This window comes from Oreochromis niloticus, linkage group LG4, assembly GCF_001858045.2.
Source record: "Oreochromis niloticus isolate F11D_XX linkage group LG4, O_niloticus_UMD_NMBU, whole genome shotgun sequence".
In the NCBI taxonomy this organism is placed as follows: Eukaryota; Metazoa; Chordata; class Actinopteri; order Cichliformes; family Cichlidae; genus Oreochromis; species Oreochromis niloticus.
In genome coordinates this window covers 18,467,732-18,489,174 of record NC_031969.2, presented here as the reverse complement: position 1 = coordinate 18,489,174, position 21,443 = coordinate 18,467,732, and the positions used below count along the sequence as shown (strand labels likewise).

Sequence of the window (21,443 nt, the reverse complement as noted above, 5' to 3'; positions counted from 1 at the left end):
GTCTTTGTAAGCACTGACCTGTATGGGCATGGAAAATGTTGTTAGCAGATAAAATCTGATTATCGTTTAAAAATAAAAATTTTGATTGGAAATTTTGTCAGGGCAGCCAAACAGTGGAGTTTCACTTCCACTGTAACTTCACTTCACTGCATACTGTGAAGGCCTGAGGTCACGCCGAAGAAATCATGGACTTCATTATTAGTTTTTACATTTAATTCAATAGAAAAAAAAATAGAACAAGGTTTTAACTCGAGAGTAAAAAATGAACTGTGGAGCTTTAAAACCTAAGACCAAAAATAAAATCAAAAAATCAAAAATCAAAAATCAAAGTTATAATCTTTGAATCTTCTTCTTTCTTTTTGTAATTAATTATCTTAGTAAATGAGACCGAGTTTACGTTATGGACACAGAGAGGCCTTAACGCCATTGTCAGTCAGTCAGTGAGTGTTAGCGTTAACAGTTTGAATTTATTTAGTCAAAATAAATAAATAAAACGCAGTAAATGACACACATCTGTAATTAGTTTGAGTGATTTGTGGTTTGGACGTAAAGCCTGCAGACGTGACCACAGACACCGTGACCCCGTGCCCCGAATGAACACGAGCGATGAATACATTTCATTAAAAAATTAAATTAAAAAAAATAATACAAAATGCACGAATTTCAAGCGATGGCTTGATCGTGTGGATATTGTAATTTTTATATTATTATTATTATTGTTAATGCTATGCTGCACCTTGGTTCATTTGGCCTCCGGATCCAGTCTGCACTGTGAGAGGTCACGCTTTCACACACAAAGCCTCCATTCATTTTTTTTAGCTTTGTGTCTCTGTGAGGCGATCGGACCATCCTGGAAACTGAGTCTTGCCTTTTTTTTCTTTTTTTCTTTGTTTGTTTGTTTTAACCTCTTTAACGTTTTCTAATGTTGAACTGAAGCTGCATACGAGGTCATATCTAAATGGGAAACGGAAGTGCGGCGAACACTTCTATAATCGTATTTAAAATAACAGAAAAAGAACTTCACAATTTTAAAAAAGCGTGTAGTAAACATGGACTAAAAACTACCAAGCCTATTTCACACTTGTAATGTCGGGTATGATTTGATTCCTCCATATTTGCGGCTTCTCCAGCAGCTGAGGCGACATCTGACGGGACTGTCCCTGTGACTGCTTTCTACTCATTGTCAAAATCCCCTCCTGTCAGGGCGTTTTCGACAAACACTGACGAAGCGCCAGCTCTCGGATCAGTCCGCACTGTCACGTTCCGCACACGTCCACGAGATGTCGCTACCAGCGGGACCTTAAAGGGATGCCAACCTACTTAAACACAAAGACCCCGCAGGTTAAAAATTCAGAAGAGCTCCTCAGTGGATGAATCTTTGATGACAACTCAGTGACTCACTCCACTCTGTACCCAGCTGCACAATTAGAGGCAGCAGGGGAACAGCCTGCTCCTGCACTCGCTCTCTTTTGCAGAAGAAGCCCGCAGCAGGCTTGACTTTGCCTTCCAGATGTGGGGAGACCTTGCGGTGCATCATCCCGCCACTAGATGAAGCTCAAGTTCGGATACATTGCATTTTTTCCCTCCTCCTTTGTCTGCTCTTTCTGTTTGTAGATGGCCTGCCTCTAAAAGAATTTCAATACAGAGATCAGACTTCTCTTAACGCAGTCAGGGATTTGAAATCAGACGTTTTTCCCCTCCCAGGAACTTTAACTTTTTTTTGAAAATGAAAACAATTTTATAGCAAGCAACATTTTGAATTGAACTACAGGCTGTCAGATACAAAATACAACTTAAGAACTCCAGTAAAAGTTAAATAACACACCCTGAACACTTCAGCAGTGAATGAATTACGGTGCAGAAAAGCGCAAAGATGTTAACAGATGGCTGAGGGCCTTCAAACTGATTGTGTCTTTATAGAGCAAAGACAAAGAGCTGGCCGGCAGTACCCAACAACTGGATCGCTCCTAATTAGAGGTTGACAAAGAGAGGGGAGAGTGTGCTAAGTGCTGTGTAGGGAGAGAGAGAGAGGGAGAGCACATGAGCGATGCCCCCCGCCCCAATCCCCAGAGTGCAGCAGCAGAAAGCCCTCACTCTGTTTATTCACTGACAAACTCTCCAGCCATGCACTGCTACCAGCCTCTTTGGGGTTTTTTATCTTTGTGTGGGTGAGATGTTGCCAAATCTGATTATTTTGACGTGTTTTCTGGCTCTTCGCTGTGCAGCTGATTTGTGCAACTGGACTGGAAGGTAAGAACTCTGATTTCAGATGGGATTTTTTTTTTTCTTTAAACGATTTTTTGAAAACACTGAGTGCACTGTTGCTCCTCGGGTGATGATTTGGGAGAAGCTTTGATACTTGTCTTATGTAACTTATATTTTTTCAAACCGTTCGCTTTGTAGAACATTTACAATCCGTTAAGAGGATTAAAATAGCAGGCTTGGTAGATGAAAGACATTAATGAATAATTCATATTTAAATCTGCGGATCTGATGGTCGGAATTTATGAACAGACTTTTTTAATTTAATGCAGAAGGGATAAACAAATAAGTTGGAATCTGGTTGAGTTTTTTGTTAGATTAATATGGTTGAGTAATTTATTCAGGATTGAACCATTTAGTTTTTATTATTAGCGATGACATCCATGCAATGCCGGGCAGTATTTGATTTGGTATTTCCCTCCTAATCCAGCGGTTTTGCAGCTGGCGTGGATTCCAGGATTGTACTCCAGGTGCGGTTACGCTGTACAAAGGGCTCGGTGAGGTGGGTCTACCCGGGTCAGGCCCTCAGAGTGGTCCTCGAGCCCAATCTGTCCTCCGCCCGGCACACCTCCATCTGCATCAAACCGTCTCCCTCCTTCAGCGGAGCCAGCATGTTCATTGAGCGTGCCGGGCAGCTGGAGCTGCTGGTGACGGACAGCGGGCGGCCGGAGTATCAGGTGTTCTGCTTCCCGGCAGACGGACCTCACAAGCCCGTAATCTACCTCCAGGCCAGCCCTCAGAGTGATGGACCGCGGAACAGACGCACGGTGGGCTTCAAATACGAGCTGCTCACCAACAGGACTGCTGCTGCGCCAAACCTCGGCCCCAGCGGGCTGGAGAGTGAGTAATAATCTTTTGGTTCGAGGAGATTTAACCTAAATCAAAATTTGGCTTCAGGTGCCATTCTGATAAAGCAACATTTACAGAGGAGCACGTTATGAACGTATTAATATTTCTTATTTGCCAGAGCAAAATAATTTCAGTCAGTCCCGCAGTATTTAAAGTCACGTTTGCATTTAATAATATAAGTATTAGCAATAAATGAGTAAATAAATATTTTTTTGACTTTATGCAACATTAAAATGTGCATAAATATATATATATATATATATATACATACATACATACATATATACACACACAACTAAACTGTTTAAAGTGATATACATTTTACTACTGAGCTGAAATTAACATTAATATTTCATCTCTCTATTATCATTTATTTTTGTATTTCTGTTTTCCGCAATTATTTTATGCGAGCCATTAGATAAGTTGAGCTGTGAATCCTGTCAAAGTTTAAAAGGAAGATTCTTCTTTTCGCCGATAGATCAGAAATTAGGCCACACTCATTTCTTGTAGGGGTTTGAATTAAAAATCATAATATTTCTCTCCAAAATGTAACAGTAGCGCAGTAGTATTTAAAGAAGTATAACAAGACTCTGCTTAGGCACAGCAGTTATGTATGGAGTCATTTACTTTTCACCCCTCCTCACGGGTCATTTATAACCATCGACTTTTTAAGTTGTCTTGTTCTGAAAAACTGCGTTGACTAACTGGGTCGTATCACATTTCCTATTTTTTCCTTATGGTTACCAAATAATCTATGAGTTTTAGTCAGTAGCTTAAATATTCAAAAGTTATACTCTTTATAAAAGTTGTCCATTTAAAAGTGGCACTGAAACATTTCTCATGGTTTAAGAGGTATGTACTGCTATAGTGATTTCAAACGGCTGATTTGGATGTTTGAGAGAGACTTGCCTACCAGTCATAATTCCCAATTTGAAAAAAAAAGTGGTTATTGAATTATAGTCTTGCCTTGTGGACTGCAGCATGCAGCTGCTGGTCAGTCTAGTTGTCTGGTTTCCATCAAGGGACAAAGCAGAGGGGACTGAGCAGACTGCATAGTGGCTGGAGGGCACCGGGCCAAGAGGCCTGAATTGAGACTGCAAATACTTTGCAGATTCCACAAATGCCTTATCATTGTGCTTGTCTGTTTATTAGCATTTATCCATGTGTGCGGGCTGGTCTCAGTGTGGTGATGTCATTCTATGCCTATAATAGACAGCTGCAGGTTTATCTTTTCTGTATTGCCAGTCTGGCCGGGTGTTTGACTCCTGCAGGCTCCTGCATTGGCACGGGGTCATTCAATTAGGTAGATACAAAAGGAGTCAAACGTGGGGTCAAGACTAGCGTGGGTGTTTGATCTGAAGGTGGTGCGGTGGGCAGAGGCTAAGAGCAGCATTCCTCCAGCCAAGCCATGGTTTCTTCAGTGTGTGATGTGAGAAGGGGGATGAATGGAGCCGGTATGTGGGTCAGATTTTAGGTCAGTGAAGTGTTGGGGAGGAGAAGTGACACCTTTCTGTCAGTCACTGTCAGCTATAGAGCTTTGAATCATGACGGTTAGGAGAGAAAAGAGAGCTAAGCAGGCCGAGCGAGGACGTGATTGACAGAGAGAAGTGGGTTAGGTGAGAAACAACATAGCAGAACAAGCGGAAGATTACTCGATGCAGGTCTTCGGCTGTGATAGTCACAAAGCTGCCCAGCAAAGAGCAAATTTCTAATTTTGTGAAATGATTTTCTCCACCCACAGCATCCTGTCGACCGTGCAATGACACAGAACTTCTCATGGCTATCTGCAGCAGCGACTTTGGTGGGTATCTTACTCAGCAAGATGACAAGATGACACGCCTCTTGCTATTGTTCATGTTCCCTCTGGCTTTTCCTGCAGCTGCATCATTAAATTTATCTTAATGACTCAGCAACAGTAAGATTTTCCTTGGAATATAATCTTGTACATCATACCACCGTCTAAAGGATCTCTTTTCCCCTGACTCCCTCCCTTCATCTTGAACTGGTCGAGGAAGATGGCTGCACCTCCCTGAACCTGGTTCTGCTGGAGGTTTCTTCCTGTTAAAAGGGAGTTTTCCCTTCCCATTGTCACCAATGCTTTCTAGGGAATTGTTGCTTTTCTCTCTAGTATTATAGGGTCATTATCTTACAATATAAAATGCCTTGAGGTGACTGTTGTTGTTGTGATTTGGCTCTATATAGACAAAATTTAATTGAATTACAGCTGAATGCACTCTCCACCTGGCAACACTTCAAAACCTATCTCATGTTAGGCTGCATAATGCAGACAAACTCAAACAGATGTTGATGATCTGCTGAGCGAGGTTGTGACATTTTTGTCTGTGCTTTTGTTTGTTCATTTTAAAGGGAGACTAAACTCTTCTAGAGTAGTTCTTTATATGTCCCAGTTCAAAATAGTCCTCATTCTTGTTATACGTAACCTTTGTGTAGCCCCCGTCAAGCCAGCTTTTTCACCTAATTAAGTGACCACTTTATCTGAAACATCCACTGGATGCGGTGTAAACACGTGGTTCTGCTTTCCTGTCTTTTTCAGTTGTTCGAGGCTATATCAAAAAGGTCACCCATGACTCTCGACGTCAAATGTCCTCAGTGGAGGTATCAGCGCTGAGGGTGTACTGGCAGCGCAGTGGAGTGTTTGAGCAACAGCTGGATCCACTGGTGTCATGTCAGTCCTGGCGTGGACACATCCACACACTCCTGCAGTGCCACGTCAAGCCCGGAGATGGAGAGTTTCTTTTCACTGGGTCAGAACACTTTGGGGAAGCTTGGTTAGGGTGTGCCCCGCGATACAAAGACTTCCTGTCTGTCTACCACAATGCCCGAACGGCACGCCAGAATTCCTGTGACTTTCCTTTAGACTGAGGAGGTGTGTGTGTGCGTGTCATCTTAGCAATACTGAGCTGAGAAGTCTAACCACCTCTGCACTGGTGCATTTCAGATCCTTGCTGTCACGTTTCACCAAGGTGGCACCAGCAGGGAAAAGCCGCTGAAATGCTGGTGATAAAAACTAATTTGGAGGAGGAGAACAGAGTTAACCAGCAGGGCCTCCTGCACTGCAGCTCAGAGAGGGCCGGCCTTTGTCTCTCTTCCATCACTGCCCTCAGTCCTGGGAGAATAAGGAGGGGTTGGGTTGCTGCTCTCTTTTTGTGCCTCTCCCTGCATTAACTGTTGTTCATTTTGCTGCCTCTCTGTGACAATTGCCCTATGAACTGAGGCAGGAGGGTGGATTGAAGCACAGCCATTTATTATTGCCAGTTTGTTTTACTGAATAGGAGTGTACATATATACGACATTTTATTGTGAAATCATCTGTTTTGTGTTTACTCCTGTCTGTTGGATCCTGCACGATGCATTTTTTTCTTTCTGATTCAGGATTGCAGTGCAGCAATCTTTTTTCTTGCAGCTGGAAATGTTTGCAGTAGATATTTTACTTTATTTCCTTTCTTTTTTTATTCGGTTGGAGAGTGGATGAAATCTAGAAACAACTGAGACTCCGGATTGCTGAGCTTTAAATAAATCAAATATGTCTACACGTCTCCGTCGCTCTGATGTACTCATTTCGCCATTTTAAAATAAATAACATAAATAATGATATTCAGAAGAATGTTTTTTTGTAACAGATAAATCAACAATTTACACAATCCTACTCCACAGATGGGTTTCTTTTACACACTCTTTTAAACAGTTTGCACAGATGTTGTGGTCAGCTCATAACCGTCTGATGAAGTGCAATGAGCTCATGATCAATGAATAAAACAGACATTTCATGAGGCCCTCTGTTTAGACAGAATATGCTTTGGCCTCTTAAAAGGTGCCTTTGTGACGGCTTAAATGACTTCCTACCCACTTTCTCATCACATGCAGCATAATCTGTGTTTTTTTTATATCTGTCTGCACAGAAGAGGATTTAGTGCCAAAGTACCCTTCAAGCTCATTTTTGTTTTCTTTCACTCTTTAATACATCTTTTCGCCCAGGAATCAGATTCTTATGATAATAGGATAACCCTTCCTCGAAGTGAATTACAGAATCTTAGCTGGCCACAACTCCGAGCAGACTGAATCGGGCGTTTCTTTTGAGCCGTGTGGCCTGTGCATCACGGCCCAAGAAGACGAATAGGCAGATGTGAGGCCCCCTGAAGCCCGGGGATCCTCCCCTTCAGCCCCTCCCAGGAGAACAGAACAATTAATTGACTTTTAAAGCAACTGCTTTCTGAGCCTATTCCACACTTCTCCTTGGCTGAGCAGGGCTCACAAATTGGTGTGTTGAACTTTTTATGAGGACTAAATAGCTGCCAATGAAAGTGTAAATGACTGTGCGGTGAATGGGGCACACACAATGGCCCTGCAGTGACTAGGCCTCTGGCAGACATAATGACCATTGTCACGGCTGCTGTCATCTAGAAACCATCAGGGCTCATGAATGCCAGAAGTCAGAGGAGAGGAGAGCCCTCTGTTTTCTTTAACTCCATAAATATTTTCTCTTCTTGCACATTTAGGCTCAGTTTCATATTATAGTTTAGATTTTTCTCCATCATTCCTGTTAGTATTCATATTCGCTTCTGCCAAGGCACAGCAGCATGTACACCCAAAATGTGCTCAATTAGTAAAAGTTTGTAATTACCTGTAGAAAATATAATCTATTATATGCATATTTTATTATAGTTCTAGTAGATGGGTAATATTTCTGGAGGTCGGTGTTTTAGAAAAAAGCCCATTTTCTTTGCGTGTGTCTCTGCAGAGATATCTCTGTGTATAAGAAGTGGATAAAGGTCTAAAAGTGCCTGATGAATGGTCTACAAAAATGAAGGCTTCCACAAATGTTTTTTTTTAATCCTACGGAAGCACAGTTTGAAGTCTCCTCCTTCAGCTTTGTCCCAGGAGGCCACCATGTCAAATTTCCAAGCAAAATATAGTCTCTCTGCAGGCCTTTGAGACCACACTATTCTCATCTCTGGGAATTCCAGCAGGCTCTCATGGGGATCGAGCCTAGGAGGGCTCGGCCCGGAGCTGCTGCATGGTGCGCCGGCAGGAGTCCACCCAGACTGGGGGGTAATTGGTTTATCCCACCGCCTGGTCTGCTTTCCCATGTGGGCCACTGCTGTGGGGAGGCCCAGGGGTACAATATGGAAACAGCGTGATACCCTCCAATGCCGAGCAGGCATTCACCGCTCCCGCTATAGAGACCTGGGACATGGGTAGCAGCAACACAAAGCTGAAGCAGAGATGTTTCTTCGCTCTGAAAAGATCGCCATTTGGTCTCCTTTTGAAAATGGGCAGCATTTGTATTTGAAATAATCAAATTCTGACTAAAGCTTTAATAAAAAAAAAGTCCCGATACAAAAGGGCAGTCAGTCTGAGAGCTTTTATAAAGTTGTGTCTTATTGCCATCATTCCAGCATCTGGTTGAACATTACTTTCTATTGCGCTCTTGGTAATTTGAAGGTGAAATAAAATTGCAGATACAGTCTAACACACAAATCCCTACCTAATCTCCAGATAAACAACATGTCTTTCTGTTTATTTGAAGAAGAGGCTGGTTAACTGAGTTTCATCCTCATCTGTAACTCTGTTTGATTTGAAATTAAACCTACTGCAGCGTGATAAAAAAGCGTTGTCCTGTTTTGTCTCCAACACTTCCAGAGAATGCAAAAACTTTACACAAACATACACACCTTTAATAATGTGAAATACATCTAATTTTAATGTATAGCAAAGAAAGTTAAATCACACATGGAGATCAAGTGAAGGACACAATAATGAGATGAGTTTGTGACTGGGTTTTTGTCTGTTTGTGTTGTGTTTCGATGCCTTTTATATTGGTTTCGTTGTGTTTCCATTGTCTCTTGCCTTTTGTTTTTCACAGTCTCTGTCATCCCATTTAGCATTACTCATTAAAACTGTCAGTGTTACTTGTTTGGCTTTTTTTTACTCATAATGAACTTTCTACTTTTTTTTCTTGTGTCCTCTTTTGTTCTTTTCCTTTTGTCTTTGTCAGATTGTCTGTTTTTCCCCATTTCTGATTTGTGTGTGTGTGTTCAGGTTTAGAGTGTAAGCTCTGTAGTGTTAAAAGTGACCGCACTTACATAAATCTGGCAATGCTGCTTCACTGACTTGTTTTTCTATTAATATGTCAGCAAGAAGGTATATTTACAACATGCCCTGACATTGCAAGAGAGCACTCGCTAAGGTAAATGTGTAATGTATTTGCTGATTAGGTTTCTTCATTACCTTTTTTTCATTACAGGGGAAGATTAGGACAAAGCAGGGTGTAAGGGCACTGAATGCAGAGATGACGTATTACCTGAAAATGAAAAGTTCAGACTTGTCTGTTTTTCTTTCTCCCTGAAAGTCAGATTTCTTACGTGTCTTATCAGAGCACAGTGTTTACCTTGGATCACTTAAGGTCACTTAAATTTCATGACACAGCACAGCTCAGTCATTCACTAAGATGAAAAAGTTCCTGTGTCACAGAGGAGAACTGAGACTACTGTGCACATGGCAACAGGAAAAGCAATTCAAACAGTAATGCTGAGTAGTTTGCAGTTTCTTAAGCTTTCTTATGGTTTATTACAGTTATTATAACTATTTGTATTTATAGGATAGGTGTCAGCCCGCATTTCAGAAAAAGTGAGACAAAATACATGTGTGTGCGTAAAAGGGAGACAGTGAAGGTAAATGAGTTTAAATTTACAAGAGAGGTAAAGAAGAGAGTGCCGGTAGGATGGTGATGATTTGTGGGGATAAATTGTGGTAGGAGGATAGTACCAAAAGTGAAAGAGAAGGCTTACGAAACAGATAATGATAGGGATAACTTTTTGTTAGAAATGTAAAACATAATGTTGGGTCTACTCACTATAAGTAGATGATATCTACCAATAAACTATAAATAGCTTGATTCTGCAACAGACTTAAGTTATTTATTCATTCTGTCCATTAAAGGTTTGCGTTAATGTCTTGAAATGTTGAGATGCTAACTGAACATTTTGAGGTACACAGAAGTTTTGATACAACTAACCTGAACTTTTGAGTTAAGAACTCAGTGGCAGACACAAACTTCCATAAAAACAAACAAACAAATAATAAATAAATAGATGAATAAATACCCCCCCCCCAGAATAATTAATTAAAGATAATTTAGTCCAGTAACTGATTTAAAAAAGGTCATTTCCCCCACAGCAGTACATCACAGTTTATACATAAAAAACTATTTATGGGACTAGTTGTTCTTTAACAGCAGATAACCACATTTAGAGTACCTTTAACAAAGTTTGACAAGTTTTCAGCTCAGGGCACACAGGAATGATTGCGTGCTTGCTGTAATTTATTGGGATCATATAGTCACTATCAGTCATTGCTGTGACAAACAGGGTCTCCTCAAGCAGGAATGACCATCAACAACCCTTCTAATATAATCAAGGTGGGGTGGTGCTAAGAGAGTTATGAGCTCTTTAACAAGGTTTAGCTGGGAGAATTACACCGCCTTGACTACCATTCATTCACGTTAATCCTCCACACCCAGACAGGCAGTCGTGCCAATATTGGTCTAATAATGAAACTGATCGGTGAAGGAGAACTGCTGAACAAAGCCTTTGCATGACAGGCACAAGGTGGCGGCAGATCACTCCGGAAAACTCTGTGCTGGTTGGTGACGAACTGATCTGAAATCAGACAGTTAGTCACAATCCGGCTGAGCAGTGACCCGGACTGATCCAGAAGCAGTGGTTAAAGTTGTATAATTTTCTGCTATTGTTAATTAATTATCAATGGCTTTCACGTGCATCCCAACCACGTTTTTAAAAAAATATTTTGGCACCACACTATCAAACATACTACTACGGTTATGAGTTTTTGTCACGTTTCTCTGATTTGTCATTAATTCACAATCAGCCCCGATTTATAACTCCGATATTTATTCTGAAGAATTCATCCCCACGTTAAAGCATGTGACTTTGCAATGACCAAAGTCTTTTTTTTTCTTGTTAAGGTATCACATGTCACCACGGGGCCCATGCGGCTTACAGTGCGGGAAGTAAAAGCACTTCCTCCTTCCTATCACAGCTGTAGTAAAGAAACCAGCCAGTCTAACAGGAGCGCTGACATTCTTGGCAATGGGGACCGTGAAGGTCGTCCGCCGCTGTTTCTGCTCACTTCCCTGCGCGTCTTAACGGTAACGGCCGATGTCACCGGGTTCAACCAGGAAAACTGTTCAGTTTTTGTGACTAAAAGCGGTCGGAAGTCAGGTCTTTGTAGCACAATGGCTGCGACGTAGCGCAACTTTTTTTCTTTTTTTTTGGTGGATGATCGACAGCGTTCGTTGGTGCCGCAAACTTTTTACGGACTTGTAGGAAGAAGCTCACGAGACTTGCAACATGAAGAAGCAGTTTAATCGTATGAAGCAACTTGCCAACCAGACTGTTGGAAGGTAGGCTACGTAACATTGTTGCAACGTGATGTCATACATTATTGTGTTAGGCCATTGCTTCTAATTTATGTCTCCCAGTTGTCATCTGGCTGGTTTTTATTGTGGGCGGTGTCGGAGGGGCTGACCACGATTTTGTGTGATTAAAAAAATCTGGAGAATTTCTAAAGGTTTAGATTGCAGTGAAATTGTGTCAGAAGCACACAAAGCTTGTCCAGATGCCACAATAATGGTTTTTGTGTTTGTTTTTAAACAATACAAGAAGTTTGAAAAGTAGATTTTCCAGATTTGGTTTAAAAGTATGTGGCTGTAACTGTGGGAAAACATCTCAATTTAGTAGCATTAAGTAAGTGGATTTAATGGATAAATGGCTACAACTGATTTTTTAAAAAAATCCTTATTAATAACCTTATAATCAAATATTCTTTTAGATTGTTTAATCTATTGAACATAAAACCAATTGTAGATAAGAACAAACGACTCTCATCTAATCTGCTGTAACAGTTCATGTACTATCACAGCTATTGCCTTTAATAAATTAATGGCTCAAATGTAGGCTAGTGGAGGCAATGAAAGTATGATGTCTTTCTTTAAATAGAGAAGCCCTGCTTAGGATGCATGTGATACAATCAAAACATACAAACCGCATACAATAAAACAACAGTGGCAAATATTAATAGAGGCATCACTGTAAGGGATGGAGAGACTTAAATATATGATAAATAGATAAATACAAATATTTCTATTTGCTCTCTATATTGCACTCTTTTAGTGTACTTGGAGGATGCCTCAATTCTGAATTCACTTTTGTCATCAACACCTATTTAATTAAGTCTGTCTACAGTCCCCCTTGTCCTTCTGTGGACCCAAGAATGACCCCACCATACTGTACTATGTACTCACGTGTGCAGTGGTATATGTTCAGTTACAGGGTAGCATGTGCTCACACGCATGTTACCTGATGGGTGTTGATAGGGCAAACTACGTATACCATCCTTCTTCCTGCGTCTCTGATTCAGTGTCTTCATTTATTGCTGTATTAATTAACCAGACTGCTGTCTATTAGTTTCCAAGTGATACTCTGCAGGCGCTGGCCTTGAATTCCTTGCATACATGACTCCACATGTTGTTGTGTAAGAGCAGTAAAACTCAACTAAGCAGGCAGAATGACAGCTTGCATACTGAAAGGCAAAATAGTTTGCTTGCACACACCCACTCTGGATTACTGCTGAAGGAGTTTAACATGCAAGAAATCCTCGGGTGCCATTTATACCACAGCTTAAGTAAGAGTGGGTGGGAGCTAGAAAATAAACAAAAAAATAAAAAATCACAGCAAGCACTCAAGTTAAATTAAAGTTAAATGTTTACCCCCCCCAGTCTTTATGCTATGCATGATCACACATCATAATCCATCAAGTGAAGTTATAAAGGTCTAGATTAGATCTCTGTCACGAGCTCGGGGGTAAAACAAAAAAAGGTTTTCCTGCTAATAAATGTGCCAAATACAATTTGACAGAATAGAAATTAAGCTGTGAACATCTAGTTCATAAACCAGTAAATCTGTGTCCACCCCCGTGAGTGTTTGTGATGATTTGTGGTTTTCTGTTTGGCCCAGAAAGGGCTGGACACACACACACACACACACACACACACACACACACACACACACACACACACACACACACACACACACACACACACACACACAGGTTTTTAGTTTTTGTGGAGTAAGCATTTTCATAGCTGTTGACAGCAGAGGCATGGCGGGGTTGGGGCTGCCATGCAGCCACAAAGTCGTTTTTTATAAAAGAGGAAGCCAGATTTCATTTGCATGTGATTAATAAGAGGAAGCGATTCAATTTAGATGTAGTTGCATTGTGGTGGAAGATAGCAGGGTAGCAGCGGTTTTATAGGACACGCTTACACGGTGTCCTTTACCAAAACTGAGTCAGTGAAACATGATATGATCCATCTCTGCGAGCAGCTTTCAAGATTTTGTGTGTCTGTTTTGGTCAGTTTTCCTACAGGTGCATGTTTTATAGTTACAGTTGTCCTTCAGCTTTCTGTGAATTTTTTTTTTTTTTTTTTTTCCAAGGTCCGGCTCTAGCTGTCTGTTTTTTAAGAACAATAGCTTCTGCCTAGAGCCAAGCTGCACTCCACTCCAGTTCAATCAATTCTAATTCGGTGTTGATAGGAATCTAAAGATTGCTCATGCAGCTTTTTCCTTCAGAGACAAGCCTGTAAAGCCTAATATGTAATGGGGTCATATGGATCCATGTGGAAGTATTCTAGCTGCATTACTAACCATGTTAATAAATGGCTCTTCTGTCTCTGTTTACTTAATACATTGCAGTCGCTGACTTATATCAATTTGTCTATATTCTATTTTAAATCAGTTTCTTCTTTGTTTGGGTAAAACCATTTTGTAGTATCTTCCCACACAACCACAGGGAGAACGTGCAAACTTCTTACAAGAAGGGCCTACTTGGGTTTGAACTCAGGACTCTTCTGCTGTGAGCCACTGTAATGCCTCACATTTTAATCTTCCACAGACTCTCGCACTAATATATGCTTGGGGGGGGGGAATTTGAGTCTGTAGCTCGAAAGACTTTTCAGCAAGCTAACTGAACCCGTAATCTTCTAATCAGTGGACAACTCGCTCTACCCCCTGAGACATAGTTGCATCACTATCAAATAATTCCTTGAAACCAGAACATCTTTATATTTTGGAAACTTCAATCAAAACTTTAAAAAAAAAAAAAGTTACTTAAATGATCAAAATACTTCCTGATAATTTTTTAAGATGATCAACTATATATTTAACATTAATTTTAAAGAACCAAAACTAAGTGTGTTCATTACAGAGAAGTTAGACTATATAGACTGGATATGGAGTACTGAGCAGCATAATTAGCAGCTCAGAGTAGAAGTTGTCTTCAGAATCATTCAAAAACTTACTTATTCATTTTAAGCTTTGCAAAGTTTTACCGATCTGTGACCAACGTGAGTTGGTTTTATTCGTGATCTGATCTCGAGACAGCAGACAGCCACCACAAGCAGTTTCACTAAACAGTGAGAGTATTTCAGGCATGAGTGAGGTAAGCCTGTACTGCATTTTGAGAGTGCAATGTTAAGATCTTACTTTTGTGTCCCACGTCAGTATTGGGTAATAATTCTTGCATGTGAGCGGATTATTTTATCCCCTGCAAGGTGTAAATCTACTGTGTGTTTCTTGGCCGGTGCTGTTAGAGGGTAGGGACAGGCCTTCAGAGATTTGTGCATAAATACACAATATCTGTGTATGTGTTGATGGATTTATTGACGGGGAAACCGATCACTCCTTTGACAATCTCACCAGCTGAGCGAGATGTAAATCAAATGGCTAAAGAACAGTTGCTGATGTTTAAAGGGTTTGGCTTTTTGTCAGCATTTCCTAGAAATTTGGGAGAGCTGTTGTGCCATAATATTTTCCACAGACTCTGCTACAGTTCAGCATGTATTTGGTGTATTTCAGACATCAACAGGCCACCTGGCAACTTCCTCCTTACTTCACAGAAAAAGGCACACCTTTACATGTTGCCATAACAAACACGATGACACCTCAGGAAGTGTGTTTTTTTTTTTTTTGGATCGGGAGGGGGATCAGCGTTACATTTATGCATCGATGTTCAACATGGTTGTACAAGTCCAGTTCACTTTTAATTTGTATAGTGCTAATTTACAAAAACAATCCAGTCAAGGTGGTTTTATAGTGCAAAGTAAAGACCCTACAATCACACAATCAATCACTTCTATGAACAAACTCTTGGTGACAGTGGGAAGGAAGAACTCTCTTTTAACAAGAAGAAACCTCCAGCAGAACCAGGCTCGGGGAGGGGCTGCCATCCACTGCCAGGGGTACCAATAGTAGCAAATAAGTATATCATGATAACAACTGATTGTAGATTTCAGCTTATTCTGTTCACTTACTGCAGGCATACAGCACAGAGTGCAAACTGCAGACTGGCTGTGCTGGAGATTGGGACTCTACAGAACACCAAAGTTGAGCACAGAGTTTATTTAGCAATAGAGAGCTGTACACAAAAAGCAATAAATGCACTATACATAAATAAGTGCAAGTGCATATAATGTCAGCATCACTAGTTTCATATTTCACCAAAACCACCAGGAGAAAAAGGAGAGGAAAAAACCCGAGCACAGCTAATAACAGGCCAGTCAGGTTAACATGCCTGCAGTGACACTGCGTGAAGGAGGTACACCTGTTTTTACTACAGTGAAGCCTGAGGAAAAAATGAAGGCAATGCCGGATAGTCGTAAGATGCAATAATAACTCTCTTGTGCAAGCTTTTTGTGTCTCACCTGTATTGCTGTAGGACACAGGTGTGTTCTGTATGTCCTCAGTCTTTGACCACTGGCCTTTGTTTCTCTTCACAGGGCTGAAAAAACTGAGGTCCTGAGCGATGACCTCCTGCAGGTAAATCTTATCTTCTCTTATTTAAAGGGACTTTACGTCCAATAGTTTTTATTATCTTTAAAAAATTCCATTTGGCAGTCTAATGAGGGGTGGGCAGGAGCACAGAAGAAAACAAGCTGATAAGCATTTATCCTCAAATGTGAACAATGCTGTTTTTAATGGTGATAACTGGGTAGAATAATAATAAATACAAGTCTAAATGTCATAGAAAGTTTTCTCACATCTGTGGTTTAAGAGACCTATATACTGGTGCAGCTGCATATTTCAGCAACACTTAAGTTTATGCACATGTACCAAAAACACCCTCAGGATGTGACATGACTGAATGCTTTTTTTAGTCTGTGATCTCTGAGTTAAATGGCTACCAAGCAGAGTTATAATAGTTTTGTATTTTCTTATTAGTTTTTTTCTACTTTTAATTTTCATCAGTTTGAAAATGTTTAGTTTTAGTTTAATTTTTATTAGTTTTAGTGTTTTTAATTGGGCACATGTCAGAAGCAAGGTTTAGTAAAATAACTACAGGTATTACAATAAAAGTGCATAACATTTTGAAAGCAGTTGATCCATAATGTGCTATAGTACTGTAGACATCCAGAGTCTAAATAAACATGTTTTCACACCTAGTTTTAGTTTTTAGTTTAGTTGTATGTAACTATAATAACCTTGCTGCCAAGCCTCATAAAATTTGTCATTAGCATACCTGAAAGTCAATGTAACCTTCTTTATTTAGAAAAAATGTAACAGTGCTTAAATGCAGTGAATTTGTCTGCATGATGTTTCATAGGCAACATTAACTCAACCACTCATTACTCCCAAGCTATGCAGAAAATCATCTCTAAACACACAAAGCATCAAACCTTGAAACAAATGGGCTACAGCAGCAAACCACACTTGTGTGCCGCTCCTCCTATGAGCTAACTGAAACGGAGGCTATATCCATCCTGCCTTCTATTAACAGTTCAGGCTACTGGTGATGGTGTAATGGTGTGGGGGATATTTTCTTGGCACGCTTTGAGTCCCTACCTGAGTAATATCCATATGCGTATCACCATAGTGTATCCATGTCCTGTTGGCTGCTTCCAGCAGGATAATACGCCATGTCACAAAGCTTAAATCATCTAGTTTCTTATACATGACAATGAATTACCTATGCAGTCACCAGATCTCAATTCAATAAAGCACTTTTGGGATGGGGTGAAACAGGAGATTCGCATCATTGATTTACATGTGACAGAACTGTGTGATGCTATCATGTAAATATGGAACAAAATCTCTCAGAAATGTTTCCAGCACCTTGTTAAATGCATGAAGGCAGTTTCTTAATATCACTTCACATTTAATTTTCCTCAAATCTGTTAGTCCAGTAAACTCCAGGGCCTCACTGGACTTTATTGTTGAACCCCTATAACAGTTCAGGGTTTACCCACAGCACATGATTAAAATATGTTTACACTGAGACTGGGTATCTGCCACCTATGAAAGATGTCCTGTTCACTGCCTAACCGTAGCTTATTTTAAACTGTCTGCGTGTAAAACCGGCTTGTTTAGATATAATTTTCTGGTAGAGTAAAATACGGAAGTTATCAAAAGACTTACAAGTTCCTCTCAAAAGTTCTGTTAAAGCAATCATGCCTTTGCGCCTTGTTGATGCCAAATCTCTCTGCAGTCTCGGAGTATAACTGCTGCCATTAAAACTTTACTGGCTAGTCTTTCATTCAACATTGCCTAGCCAGCTCAAGGGTTTGGCACAGCAGAAGCGCCTTATGGTTTTCCACTCAAGGAAAGCTCTGGCGATTCTCTGTTATCTTGAAATTATACTTGATGTGCACTGTAGCGCTGTGTGGCGGAGGGGGATGGGGAAGCTCTGGCTAGTGAAGCTGTGAGATCACTGTTGGGAAAATGGTGTGAATAAATATGACAAACTGAGAGGAATAATTCATGTTCAGGGAAGAAAGCAACTTTTGTGGAAGAAGGTAAAGATGAAGGGGAAAACTCACCAACCCCCATTCTGTCATGGAAGTCATAGCTCTATGATAGTTAGCAGCTGACCGCTGAACCCCATTCACACAAAGTAGTGCATAAGACAGATTTCAAATTTCTGACTGATCATCGACCTGCGGTGTAGGGTGCCCTGTGCACTCAGAACTCACTTATGATGGAACATGGTGTTTTTGTTATGGATAAACCATGATTGGCAAAGACATTAAATAACAGAGCACCCCTCCCATCATGCCCCTCCAGTTGTCACCGTCTTTGCCCATGTGAGCATCAAAATCAGCTCAACTGAGTCCCCTGTGGGGTATCCCCCAGGGCTCCCAGTGGATAAGTGCAAATGAGAGTCATGACACATTCCCCAAAGGAAAGCAACCTTCTCATCTCCTGGGGAAAAAACCAGTTAGTCTAAAAATGCATAAAAACAGTTGTTTTGTTATGTTTAAGACAGTCGAGCCACTTTGTCCTAAAAGCAGAGAGCACAACCCTGACCCAACCCTTCCCACCCCATTCCTTACTTGTCTTTGGTACTGAATGACAGGAGCTTTCTGCTGCGTTAGGCATTCCTTAAGCTCCGGCTCTCAGTAAGGAATGTAATTGGCAAGCGACAAGCATAGTGGAAAACGCATGTCAGAATCTGTTATTTTTTTGCAAATAACGAAGACCTCATATATACGCAGAGAGTCTGTTTTCAGATTTGCTGCCTCATCTCCATACAATGTGTAGCTGCTGCACTACTGATTCACATAGCAGTGAATCAGTATCAGCATTGTAATTTAATCACACTGCCTGGAAAAGTTTTTTTTTTTTTTTTTTTTTTTTTTTTCCCCTCTTTCCAAACACGAACAGAGAGAGAATAATTTTTCCTTTCCCCCTCCCCACACTCTTCCACAATTGCCTTCTCTGAGAAGTTCAAATTGAAATTTGACTCTATATGACTTCTAGTCTTTTCCATTTTTCCATAGTCGTTTGCATCGGCTAAGGCATTCATCTTGTTTGGACACGTCCTGCTTCAGTGGGGGAGTTGAGGAGGCTGTCAGACTGGATTGTATCTCTGCTGCCTGATCTCACAGTGGTGAGCAAGGCCAGAGCTGGGCCCATGCCTAAGTACTCAGATGGATTTGAGGGCATGATGGACGGATAACTGATAGCGTGTGACAAGCAAGTGTCTACCAGTGAAACGGCTGGTGAGGAGTCTCTGTAGAGAGTTCTCACGCCGATTATCTTATCTTGGGATAAAACCTAAATTTTAAACAACTCCTTTACTATTTCATGACAAGCTAAATGTGGAGGAAAGCTGTCTTACCACTTTGTCATATTTCCAGTCTAACGTAAACTAAACCAGTTACTTACAGACACATTTAAAGGACAGACACATTGTTCTCACATAACTTGTGAGACTACTCCTTTCAGTCGAACATGACACTTTGGATTGTTTTTGCATTAAAGTCTCAATTGCGCTCAGTCATCAGCTAGTCGAATAGTAAACCGGCCTGCCAACAAGGTCAGCCACAGCGTCACCTGCCAGCCGGCAGTTAACCAGCCATTCAGTCCAATCCAGAAAAAATGACTGCATCCTGTGTGACTCACTAAACGTTCCATGTTTTTTTGTTATGGAAGGTCAGAGGTTGTCGGCTCTCTGTATTCTGTTTTCATTGCTGTTTAGGGGGGAAAAGTTGGCAAGTAGACTGTAGGACTGTAAACCTTTGGACAGCTCAGTAACTGTAGAGTGGAAGGGCTCATTTCTGTTCTGTTAATTGTCTGTGTGTGGGCTTGTTACTGCCTATGATCAGGGAGTGTTCCTGTATTTTTTTTCCCCCAACTCTTATACTTGGAATCTCTCTGTTTCCTTAATGGTGGCTCTTCCTGATGATCCTGCAAGTTTCAGCTCTGAGACAAACTTATTAGATTGCGTTATCACACCATTTATTATTTTAATACGGTTCCAGCCCGCACATAGCTTGTCTCTACTGTATTACCACTATAAAGAGTAAAAGATATGCACATCTCATTTATTTATAAAAATACTTCAGAGGGTTGTATGAAAACACTTTGTCCCCCTTTGCAATTCCAACAATTCCAACTTTACCACTTCATGACTTAGGTATGCTACTGAAACCTCCATTTAATTCCAATATACTGTGCAAGTCAATTTGCAACCCACCACCATAAATTTCATGCTATGTCTGAATTAATAAATCCCATATCTGCTGTCCTTGATGCCTATTCCGTGCTGTAGGGAATCTTAGCAACTTCCTCTCATATTCTCTCTCAGTTCTGATCAAGCAAAAGAAAAGTTTGTGGGTTTTTTGTGAAAAAACACTTTGCAGTTTATGACAAAGTATCTTATAGACAAGCTTGTAGAATATCTTGAAGTCTGTCCCAAGTTTATTTTGGTGTGCTCTCACAAAAAATAAGTAAATAAATAGAACCAAATGCTCTAAAAACATTAGTACTGTGATTATCCAGTCTATTCAGTCCACAATACCGCCCACTTTGCAGTCACTCAGGTCTTTTTCTTCCTTTCTGGCCAAAAGTGTTGGAAGTCTGGATGCAATTGAACTGGAATCAGCTGAATAGTGAGTGAATCAATTGGATCCATGCAAGGAAGCCAAGTCCAGCTGTGGTTTGGCATGCTGCAACAGCTGCAGGAAAGGAGGAGCAGAGTAAAGGGAGGGTGGAGTAAAGCTGTACGAGTGTATGGGAGAGACTCAAACAGGGCAAGGAGATCAGTGAATTTGGGAGGATGAAAACGAAGGAAGAAGATGGGATCAGACAGCAAATGAGCAGCTCTCAGATCTAGCGGTGCAGCTAAATGTTTATACTGAAACAGGAAGAGGAAGTGGATACTTATGGCAGGCAGCTAGTTGGGTGAAATATCAGAATGTATCAAACTCTGGAGAGGAAAGATTTCAAGCCATCTAAGTTTATGATTTCATAAATCTTTTAACTTTCATTCAAAACTGCTCAGTTTGTTTGTTTTTAAATTATGGCGGACGGATTATCTGCTGAAAGACACTGAAGTTATGTTTTTACAGTTTGACCATGTTGCTGATTATGCAAGCTTCAACAGATTATAATTTTTTGTTTACTTCACATAACTGCTGATCATTTACAGAGTAAATTCTCTCTATAATTGCCATCTTTAGCAGACTTTTCAAACCCACATCTGGAAGAGTCAGGAACTAAAAACTCAGCAGAGCACAGTAATTCTCACAATGCCATTAAAGGTACCTGAAACTCTGCACTGGTGGTGCATTTGAGGCCAGTCTGACAGTAGAGATCAGAGTTATTGGGCCAGTTATCTATACAAAGTCATTTAAAATTCTCCTTTTATATTTGTTAATTTCAATTATCACTAATAATAGTAATTGTAATAGTAACAGTAATAATAAAATTGTATCCACTACAAGTTTCTAAGCAGAT

The 21,443-nt window shown here is 40.6% G+C and overlaps 2 protein-coding genes across 7 annotated transcripts in view; both read left to right on the top strand.

Annotated features, from left to right (window-relative positions):
* Window positions 1-453: 453 nt before the first annotated feature.
* On the top strand, window positions 454-6,668 carry LOC100692929 (meteorin-like protein). 2 transcript variants are annotated; one of them, XM_003456344.5, is made up of 4 exons: window positions 454-2,250; window positions 2,693-3,102; window positions 4,853-4,912; window positions 5,666-6,668. In XM_003456344.5, exons 1-4 carry the CDS (start codon window positions 2,174-2,176, stop codon window positions 5,992-5,994), a joined length of 876 nt encoding a protein of 291 aa, XP_003456392.1. In that variant the 5' UTR covers window positions 454-2,173; the 3' UTR covers window positions 5,995-6,668. The 2 variants fall into 2 exon arrangements, with proteins under 2 accessions (XP_003456392.1, XP_019213589.1); XM_019358044.2 differs by lacking the exon at window positions 4,853-4,912.
* A 4,478-nt stretch (window positions 6,669-11,146) lies between these two features.
* The window catches only part of arhgap17b (Rho GTPase activating protein 17b), a 24,828-nt gene continuing 14,531 nt past the window's right edge, over window positions 11,147-21,443 (top strand). For 2 of the 5 annotated variants that reach the window (XM_019358042.2, XM_005461090.4), the window contains exons 1-2: window positions 11,147-11,554; window positions 15,986-16,025. In XM_019358042.2, the coding sequence (XP_019213587.1) occupies window positions 11,502-11,554; window positions 15,986-16,025 (93 nt within the window). In that variant the 5' untranslated portion in view covers window positions 11,147-11,501. The remainder of the gene's footprint in view (window positions 11,555-15,985; window positions 16,026-21,443) is intronic. The other 3 variants (XM_005461088.4, XM_005461089.4, XM_005461091.4) reach the window with 2 other exon arrangements.